The sequence below is a fragment of the Corvus moneduloides genome, chromosome 3, assembly GCF_009650955.1.
Source record: "Corvus moneduloides isolate bCorMon1 chromosome 3, bCorMon1.pri, whole genome shotgun sequence".
Lineage (NCBI taxonomy): Eukaryota > Metazoa > Chordata > Aves > Passeriformes > Corvidae > Corvus > Corvus moneduloides.
This window is the reverse complement of record NC_045478.1, coordinates 93,470,558-93,481,681: the sequence shown is the minus strand read 5'-3', so window position 1 is coordinate 93,481,681 and position 11,124 is coordinate 93,470,558. Positions and strand designations below refer to the sequence as shown.

The 11,124-nt window shown below is 36.7% G+C and overlaps 1 protein-coding gene across 1 annotated transcript in view; it reads right to left on the bottom strand.

Moving 5' to 3' along the window:
• Positions 1–957: 957 nt before the first annotated feature.
• PPP1CB (protein phosphatase 1 catalytic subunit beta) overlaps positions 958–11,124 on the bottom strand; it is a 31,030-nt gene continuing 20,863 nt past the window's right edge. The window contains exons 5-8 of the mRNA XM_032102783.1: positions 8,858–8,929; positions 5,627–5,778; positions 3,938–4,072; positions 958–3,316 (exon numbers count right to left, since the gene is read on the bottom strand). Coding sequence (XP_031958674.1) covers positions 3,212–3,316; positions 3,938–4,072; positions 5,627–5,778; positions 8,858–8,929 — 464 coding nt within the window. The 3' untranslated portion in view covers positions 958–3,211. The remainder of the gene's footprint in view (positions 3,317–3,937; positions 4,073–5,626; positions 5,779–8,857; positions 8,930–11,124) is intronic.

Below are 11,124 nucleotides of genomic sequence, written 5' to 3'. Positions count from 1 at the left end.
GGCCCCTTACAGAGTCTATTTCTACAGCAGTTTTTGAAACTATATCAGATCAGTACAAACAATGCTACCTCAACAGAAATAGTGTTCAAGGTATTAGAGCAGCACAATCACAACTACATGAAACCTTTTCCTCCTTTAAAGCAGCAAACAATTACTAATGCATAGAAAACACTGAGCACTAGAAAGCATACAAAAAAAGTGATGTAAAACAAGAATCTTGTATCAATCAACACAAAAGAGACCAAAACAGCATCCCTTGCAGCATAGCTTAAATTAGTGTTTGGGAATCGCAAAATGCCCATCAACCAGAAAAGAACAAGACAAGAGGTTGTGTGCCATGTGTACTCTACTATAAATAGGGAATGAATATTACTGTCAGATAAAGGTGTGGGGGGGAGAACACGCCAAAACGTATCTCAAATGGTGTAATGTTTTATATGCCTCTCAACAGCCCATTTGAGAATCCTCCCATTTATTCCCAGCACACTACACTGGGCTATTTAGCAGCATTTAAGGCTTGTACAGACAAGATGTTTATGTGAAAAAAAATTATTAGCCATTAGACCACTAGCAACTTCCATGGAAGAAAGTTAATTTTATCTGAGTAGAATTAGTTTCAGGTTATCTTTTCTACCTCTCCCAGAACGGACAATATTAAAAGCAGAGATCTATACTAACCCTGCAAATGTAAGCTGAAGTGGCTAGTTCTGTTATGTATCAGACTTGCCTTTAGTATGGAATATCAGTCATATCTGTAGGGGTGAGATTATTACATCATGTGTGTTTTCCACCATACAGGATGATGAGGGATATTAGCAGACATCCCAACTCTCCAGAAATCAAAACAGCATTCAAATAATTTCCAAATGACTGCTGCTATATAAAAATAGCAATTCTTCAGAATACCAGTACCAGATGTGGCTTACTAGTGCCATAAAATAAACTAAAAATATCCTATTTCTTTAGGACACAGAAGAAGGCCCGAAGACTTTATTTTTCTTTTGACATAGCATCTGTAACACAAGCGAGCATGTTAGGTACTCACATAACATACAGCTTTACACCTGGACATGTTATGATACAGAAGACATTGTTCCAGAAACTAAAGAAAAAAACGGAAAAGTGTTAATCCAGATGTTTGGTTACACAGAGGCTGGCACTTGGTAAAACCCAGCATTTTCAAAACTTGCAAAAGTAAACCTCAAGTAAGCAATGACTTAGAGCAGGAAGTTACCATGTCAATGCTTACAGGTTAGATTTCATTAATTACCTCGTCACAAACTGCAGTTACTCTCACACAGCTCTCATCACTGACTTTCAAGAACAAGTATCTTTGAACAACATCAAAAGAAATCTACTTCGACATTTTATTCTAAGCATTGAAAATGGTGTTTGCTTCAAAGTGGGGTAAAATAAACCATTGTTCAAAACCACAGACCAACCCAGTATAAATCAGTAACACATAGATATATTGTAAGATTTCCTTTTTTTTAAAATACAACCAACTCCACACATTTTGAGTAACAGTCAGGTATGTTAAAATAACCAGTCAGACTTCATTCAAATGAATTAGACAATTTTTACTAAATGAAAAAACCTACATTTAAAATATGCATTTAAAACAAAATGGAATTAGAAAAGAGACTTAAATCCATTTTAAAGAACTTGCTCACTGTGTCAGAAATCAATATATCTCTTGCATTATATAATGTGCCAGTTCATAAAACGCAAGTTACTAGAATCCTCAATTTAACATTTTCAAAGACAATACTGAAGTCAAGAGTTTTACATCTACTGATGCACATTTAGAATGGTATAAATCTGCAGCCTTCCCCCAAAGAATCTTACAAATTTGACAGTATTCAGTAAAAGCTTTTGTAGTTGTGTTCAATAAGGATTGCATCCTAAAGCATCACAAACCTGTGCCTTTCATTTATCCTACTATATATTTTGTATCTTCTCTATACCTTGCCATTTGCCAATGTTAACTCTTTTAATAAAGGAGAGAACTGAAAAGAAATACTGCTTAACTCTTGATCACATACAGAAATTATTGCTACTATAGTACACTACAAAGCAGAAGTCTATACAATAGTATATGAAATTTGATCATGAAAATCCAAATGATAGAATCTTCAGTGACATAAGCCTTACAGTAAGTTGGACATTCCTGTAGCATTTTCAGCTCACCACCCATCATCTAGCCTATTGTATGTTGATGAACAACCATTTAAACACACCCTCTTATGAAAAAGAATGTCAGCTTTCAAAGGCTTAGCAAATAAGGATCTTCATGTTCTGTGGAACTATGTAAGATGAATTTTGATACAGGTAGGAAGTTACCTGGAAGCTAAGCATGCCAAAGGTGTTTCATGCTAATAAAAACTAAAGCCAAGGTACCACTTAATCAAGTTACCAACTAATAGGCAATACCATTTTTGTCCTATCTAAGTTAAATGAAGTGCCATCGCACAGTGTAACGTCAATAATTTAAAATAGTGTAGTGCACAAATTCATTGTGTGGCAGTTTAAGTTAAAAGGTCAGGACAGGTTTTTCTGTCTTGATGTATGTTGGCTGACCAGCTGTCCAGTCTGGGCATTTGGGACTCAGTTTGCCTTTCAATCACTACTTTACTATAAACTTTGCATTATAGTGGGGCACATGGCATTATGATGAAAAAACAGGGGATTAGGGGGAGGATAAGAGATCAATGGCTGTTCTAGAAAGCCCCTTCCTCATACCAATTTCAAAGAGCCAGGAAATAAGACTAGATACCATATTTGCATCATTCTAGCTACAAAATAACCAAAGAAAAAGCAATCAAGCAACAATAAGACCACATTACACAAATGGAACATCATGCTCTCATCTGGTTTAACTATGACACCAAGTTTTAATTGGGATGTTGGTCAACTTTAAAAACCGTGGTAAATGTGAATATGTAGTTGCAATAGTTTTTTCCTAATTTTTTTTTCCTCTCTATGCTGGATATTAGAACTTGGAGCTATACTTGTTACAATACAGTGTCGCACATCTTTCTACTAGAAAAAATTAATAAAGATCCTTTACCCGTCTCTTTAAGTTAAACGTGTGACATCTTAAAGGGTGTCAAATGGCTGGATGGTTTTACAGTGCACACTTATTATATACTGTAATATGGAGTTTTGTCCTTGACAGATCTGATGGTGTTTTCTACATTATTTCCTTTCTTCACCTCTTCTTCGGTGGATTAGCTGTGCGAGGTGGAGTGACTGGACGCCCAGAATTCAGTCCACCATACTGGTACTTGGCTTTCTTTTCAGATGGTTTCAATATCTTAGAGAAAATAAATAAGTTCCTTTGAGTCAGCAACAACTAAGAACATTTCAAATACTGTTAAGCCCACATGAAACCTTGTTCAGTAGGAACAAGAGGGGTGAGGATAGTGGGGGAGAGGAAATCACATCGCAATCCTGCAAATTTCTTACTTCTACATGCAACAGTAATACTAACTCTAAATTATTCTAGTGCTAGCACTATGTTGAGGTGGGAAGGGGAAAGAAAAGGGGCTGAAAACACATCCAGGAAGGAAATAAAATCTGAACAAAGCAGCCATACTAAAAGGCTCCCTATAATCCACTAGTTTGCATAACTGTGTACTCCGATCACTAGGTATGACAAAAAAAAATCACCCAATTAAATATTAAACTTTGAAATGAGCATTTGAATAGAATTAATAACTTAATATGCAGTAGTTTGGAAAACATCAAATCCCAGTTTTCTGGAGAACAGTTGGTTTGCAGTTCCAGTTGTTCACAAATGCCAGCCTCCTGTGCAGTCCTTGCTGTAACCTAAGAATATTGCTCTATGCTAACCATCAGCACATCAACAAGCGCACTAACTCGGTCCATACAGCCCGCCACCTACAGTCATACTTAATGCCCACATATACCATACCTGGAAGGAACACATCAGAGTTTCATCCACACTCATCATGCCCCCTGCATTGTCAAACTCTCCACAATAATTTGGAGCTGAGAATAGGGTGACCAACTGCCGTTTAGCAAAGAATTCGTATCCATCTTCAACCACCTGTCAACACCAGAGTAAACAATATGGCTTACATAAGCAAAGTAATTTTGAAGAAAAAAAAAAAGAATCTTGAGGAAAACTGGACTTTATATTAGAAAGATGCAGGAACTCATCAAAAAGCTGATTTATGTCTTGACTTTCAGACAGGACAAATTCACTCATTTTGTCTTACCTGACATTGAATGCCAGACCAGGTAACATACCCATGCCCATATCTGACACTTCAAATGTTAAACATACATCAGCTTGACTGTTCAGTATTTTCATAGTTGAAGTCCAATTATGCACTGCCAGTGTAAGGATTCCCAGCATTTTATGCTTTATACACAGAATGTGGATGTTTGACCTAATTAGTTTGGAGCACACAAGATTTGGATATCACCTTCACTGCAACTTGTAACAATTAAGTTTTGCTTACATTGGTTTTGATTACACACAACCTCAAGTGTAGGTGATTTTAGAGCATTGAAATTATTTTTAAAAAGAGTGATTCTGCCGTATCTTCTCTAAGAGCACAATGCAGCTTTAAAATAATGCAAGTAGTACGACGCATCAACTAAGGATGTTCCTTCTTTCCCAAAATAAAAGCTTCATGTTACAATGTAATAAAACTAGTGCACCCAACTGCTTACTTTGGTGCAATCATCATGATCTTTTATAAGACATCAACCTTCTTTTATAAATAACTGAATCAACTACATGAATATAGGAAATTGGCAGCAATCTTAATCAGCAATTAAGAAATCCAGTCAGCATATGGAATGAATACTACATCTTCTCTAATTTTAGCAGTAAAATTACTAAGATAAATATTTAAGTGTTCTAATAGTGTACCCAAGCCTTACAGTGACACAGAATAAAGAGCCTATTTTTGTTTCACAGCAGGGGAAAGCTTCTAAAATTGACTAAATAATGGAACTGAAATGTTATACAGGAAATTGAAACCTGATGTCCACCTAACTAGCACTCTTGCTTAAAGTAACCTAATAAAAAAAGTGTACTAAAGATTGACAATGCAAAAACAGCCTGACTGAAACGTGCAGAAAGAAAAACAATCCATGCCAAAGTACTCCAGATGGCTGAACCAAAATACAGGCAACAGTGAAAGTTTTTATGTACAGAATTGTTTGTAGAGACAGTCAAAATGCATTTAATATTTCAATGAAGCGAAGCAGAGGTAGTTTAAGCCAGAACTACCAGGGAACTGTCTACTGCTGAAACTGAAAAACTCAAACTTCAGTGTAAATCTCAAATTCAAGTCACTCTGCCTCTTTAGAGCCTGGCGACTTTACCTCTGATGTTCACATACATCCGTCTAACATTTAACAGTACAGAAGGAAGAGATCAGTTGAGAAATCCAGCATTAGTATTCTACTCCACTGACATTAGACACACAGTTCAACGTGAGCCAACAGAAGGACACAGCCTTTACAGACCCTTTATCAGGAAGACCTTTTTTCTCTAGAAATAACACAGTGCAAATTAAGTTTCAAATATATACTACTGATAAGGAGCAGGAGAGGTTTTAAGAAGCAACAGCAGCAAAATTCATACCTGATGAGCTCGACAGATCAAATCCAGATCATGACGATTCAGAAATTTACTGACCACATCAGCACCAAAAGTGAAAGAGACCCCACGATCATTTTCACCCCAACCTTGCACATCTTTGTCTGGGTCAGACCACAGCAGGTCACAGAGCAAACCTTTGAAAGATAGCACAAGTGAAGATGCCAGTCTTAGGAGATATTTTATGATGTAAAACAGTTCTATTGTAATTATCAGAGTAACTCTCCTAAAGAAAATAAGCCTTAACAATAAATGCAGCAATATTTAAACTGCAACTCAAATAAAGAGTACAGTCTGTGTCAATTTGGAGTTTTCCCCCTCACCACTGAAAATGCCTTTAGATGAAAAAAGTCAGAGCCAAACAGTTCTCTGAAATAATTTTTTTTTTAATAGTCAGTGTGTTTACAGTGAACATTTGAGGAGTTTAAAAATACTGAAGTGCATGTGTATTAAAAGGCAACCATCAATTTCACAGCTCACCAAGAAAGCTTAGTGTGAAAGCTGCGGCAAATTTAAAAGTCCTATGCAAGGCCAATCAAATGCAGCAAGTAAATTTGTACCATTACATTTATGAACATGGAACAGCTTTGATTCTTACCTTTCCTACCATTCAGGAGGAACCCTAGGTGACTAAAACAAAATGTAACACAGCAAAACACTGATATATTGCTTCAGATAGCGCTGTCAATTTGCTTGGACCCCTGTTGACTTTTTCAAAAAGCCTCGTGACAGCCAGTCAAATTTAAACTAGAACAATAAGCCTCTCTGGCATTTTAGCACTGGTCAAGATATTTTTTTTTTTGCTGCCAACAAAAGGTCAGCTAACTCTGGAGTTAACACTGGCTATTTAAAAAGATTTCTCTAGATCAACTGCAATGCCTTTGCACATATAGAACTTTCTATGAATTTTCACATAAGAAAGAACCAGGCCAATCCAACCACAACACAAACAAACCCCCAAACGTTTGAAAGGCATTTCATAGCTTTCCATGAAATTGTACTTTCTTTACCTGTGATGACCCATAGGTATTTAAGTACTTAACAGCATTGTTTCACAATCTCCTTCATCTGACATTCAGAAGTTTGATTTACATTTACATCTGGTTACTTGCTAAGCAAAATATTGAAGACGTTATTTCTTAAATAACAGATCCTTCAAGCTGTAATCAAGCAAACCAATGTCTGAAACCTATTGTGCAACTAGACCATTTCATATTTACATATGTTTATCAAATGGTCTTTGGCGCCAGACACAGCTCCTCGCTAACAACAGGCTAAGATTTTATTTGTTTTTAGAAGACAAAGAACAGAACAAGTACAACTGCATTTTAGGCAACATTTCTATCTAGAAATAAACTACTGAATACAGACAGTACATGACACAAACTTAGCTTTACTGAAATGTAGTTCTGTATTGAGTAACTTGTTTTTCAAAACAATAGTTGCACTGCAATCCCTAATAGTTTCTTACCATGAATTTCCAGCAAGTGACAGAAGCTGCTTGTCTCAGCTGCTTAGCAAGTGCTTCCTCTTCTATCCTCTCCCCAAAATCAAATCATCTTTAGGGTCACACACAACAATACGCAAATCTGTCCCTAAGAGATCTTAAACTGCATTTGAAGTTGAAAAGGCTTTTTTCATCAGGCTAGAAGAAGCCATCATAATGATCTAATCCTGGCACCAGCCACATGAACACCTACCAAAAACTTCTGTATCAACACAAACATTCCCTGAGTGACACTCCTTCACAAAGGGATAGCTTTGAAGGGCTTGAAACGTTCACGGAAGTGAGACTACTTCAGTTTATTTTTCATTTTCCATGAGATTTACTTCCATTACGTAAAACTGGTTTCCTTAAATAAAAGATGAAGACCTTTGTCACTGTAGCATAGCACACATGCCTCTGATGGGACATTTCATTTTCACTCTGACAATACACAAACAGCTATTGCTTCTGAAAGCAAAATTAACACAACGAAACACTACACAAAACAAGAGCCTTTAAAAAAAAAAATCTCTATACCTATTTTTAGGAGGTACTAAGAAGAGAAATGATTTTAGTGGAGTGTCCATGGAAACAAGAACTACATTCTGTAAGGGCATTCCTGAAGTGGGGGTGGCTCAAGCAGTATTATTCGCCTGCTGAATAGAACCATCTTTTCTGGTAACGCTGATCTATGCAAAGATTGGCTTGCTTGTACTGACATTTATTTGGTTATGCATTGAGTGAATAAGTAGCATAAAAGGACAAGCAGTGTAGTAATTTATACTCCCAAAACAACCATTCACCAGTCTACAATGCTTCTCACTGTCAGGACTGTATATACTGGCTTGCACAGAAGTGGTGTTGTTTAAGGGACAGTAGATATATTAACATTAGTCCCTGAATTACTACCATGCATCAATATTAAGGAACATTATAGGAAACAGAATTCTTCTACTACAAAGTTTAACTGTAATTGTAACTTGTTTAAAAAAAGATTTAGATCTTGTATCTCCCTCTCAAAGTTAATTTCAGACCACTGTTGAAATCATCACTTTAAAAACTATCCCATTGTACTGCTCAATAGTCTTCTCAATCCACTAGTAAAAAATCTGTAATAAATGAGACACTGAGCAAGATTGATTAAACCATTCAAAAGAACATTGCACAGAAACCACTAGCAATTTGCACCCAACATTTATAAACAGAACAACAACCTATCAGAAGAAAATTTCACAACTAATACATTGATAGATGCAATTGAAATCCCAACTGCAGTGAAGTAAGAGCTGTACTTCTCAAAATTAAAGAGGAAGGAGACAAATAAAGAGAATCCCAGATACTTCAACACTCAGGAAGCTTTGAACAGTTATGTTATTGGATAGAGTAAAAGATTTGTGTGTGCCTAGCCAAGGCAAGGGGACTAGCTATTCAGTTTCCTATATCTTTCATTAGATTTCTAAGATGTTTTTAGGGAAACTTGTGAATAATGTATCCAAACTTGAAAAACATACCCTACTCTGTTATGACAAACAACAACAACACATACAACAGCTTTGAACATATCCAACAACATAGCCATCATGAGGAACAAGACTCACACCCTACACAGGCACCAAGGAATACTGTACTATGAACAGAGGCTGTGTTAAGTCACTACATTGCTTGCACAGAAATTGATCAAACCTGTTTCACCATTAAGACCTATTTACAGTAAATTCCATGTCACTCACCTGTGTCAGGAACATCTGTAGGTCTCATAATTCTCCGGATCTGCTCCATTGACTGGAGATCTGGAGACAGTCCTGTAAAAGTACAAGAAAACAAGTGACTCATATACACATTTTACCTGTGGAAAGGGTTCCAGAGAACACAAGGTTTGAGGTTCAAAGGCACACTGCATCCATTGTTTCCACTGCAACATAAACAAAAGGCAGTTTGCTATAAGACAATTACGTTGCTGAATAGAGGGACAGAGAATAACGCAAGTGAAATTAGCAAGGGGTTCTAATTACCATCCTTTTAGCCATGGAAGTTGTCATCTACTGTAGCTCAGCTGCTTAAGTCAATTATAAAATCACAGTACTTTGATTACTCAAAAAAAAAAAAAAATCACTTAGTACAGACACAGCTATCTTTCTACAGTTTAGCCATTAACATGCAATTACAACTAATTGCAACTAAAGCACGGAATTCCAAAGCCACCCTTTGAAGAGTTTACACACCCTAAAGCTCCTCTGCTTGGGGCATACAGGCATAAAAGAGAGCCTACTAAATGCCCTAGCATCTTAACATGTCCTTAAATAAGGGTCGTAGGTGTCTTAAATGACTTAGGCCAAGGTATCTAATTAAGAAAGCTGCAAATTTGAAAATAGAACATGAAGACCTAATTTGTGATGAAACATATTTCATGTTAACAAACCATATCCATTTGACTCAGTCCAGAACTCTGAACAGGACAGAAGAAAGTTGTCATTGGAAAGGAGTCACCATGTAAAATAATTTCAGCTAGTTTGCACAGTGGCAATGTGTATGTTACAAGAACAATGATATCTGACAGGAACCAAAGCATTTGATACAGACTTGAGGAACTTTTCTTCAAGCATGAAGATTTTAGATTATTTTTGTTGAAGCAGTCTTATGGTAAAAGCCTTCTATCATCATCAGCTTGCTAAAGCCGTCTATGCTATTACCTTGAGGTTGCAAGGACAGCAGAAATCTGACAGTGAACTACTTAAAGGGAGTATTAGTCAAGTCTATAAACACAGCAATACAGGAATAATAATGTAAATTCAAGTAGACAAACAGCTTTTAAACTGTACTGAATGTATCACTTCCCCTTCCCCAGATCTGATCTATTTGCACACACATTACATTAGCACTCAGCACCATACCCAGAGATTGTAAGGGGCAGTCTCAGTGAAATAAGCACAACTAGTTTGTGACTTTCTATGACGTTACAGCTCTCAGCATTTCAGGCTGCACCCAAAATACATCTTTAATCCCTGGAAGTGTTCAAGGCCAGGCTGGATGGAACTGAGCTTCCTGGTCTAGGGGAAGGTTCCTTGCCCACAGCAGGGTCATTGGAACTAGGTGATTTTTAAGGTGCCTTCCAACTCAAAGCACTCTATGATTCTTTAAGAGCAAATGTTATTACAAACCATGTCTCAGCCCCATGGCTGTCGATTTTTGTGCTATTTTACACTACTGTAAAATAACAAAACCCTACAGAATTGCCTGCAGGTTTGCAGACTTCTTTGCAACCATTTCTTTTCCCAAGTATTTTCCTAACTCCCCCTGCACAAAAAGAAATGGCTAATGTCTCAAATTCATACCTACAGAGAAAAGTCCTACATGATCATTGTTAAATGAACGATATAAGAATGCAAACACAAGCTAAAGCTCACTCTAAAGCTGCTGCCACTACAGTGATTGCTGTAAACCTACAGCGTACTAAAAGTATACTATTAAGTTGTTTTGTCACAACAGCTAAGCACAGAATAAATAATCTTTCAATTTACTTAGTACCCTATCTTTTTGAAGCATAAGACCACCTCTCCCCTAAGGGAAAACAGAAAAAATTGTCATTACTCCTGGCAGACTCATCAAATTTGATTTGAACTACTCTGACTGGGCAGAATTGGTAAAGTAAGTGCGATGGGTACTGACTTTATTGTGTAATCTTTGAATACCATGTAAATCAAGTAGAGTTAAACATCAACATCCATTTCATTGTCATTAATGCCACAAGAAAAACAAAATTCCAGAGCCTGAAAATACTACATAAATGCAGTATTTTACTGTACAAACACAACTCCCATCTCAGAGCTTAAATCCAATGTGGTAAGACCAATGTATTCCATCAATATGACACTGCAATATGGACTTCATTTATAGAAACTTGAAACTAATCATGTAAGTTCTCTAAAGATCAGAGCTAGAGAGTGGTGTCATAGATAAGAGGACCAAAGCCGTACAGAATACAATGCAGAGAAAAAAG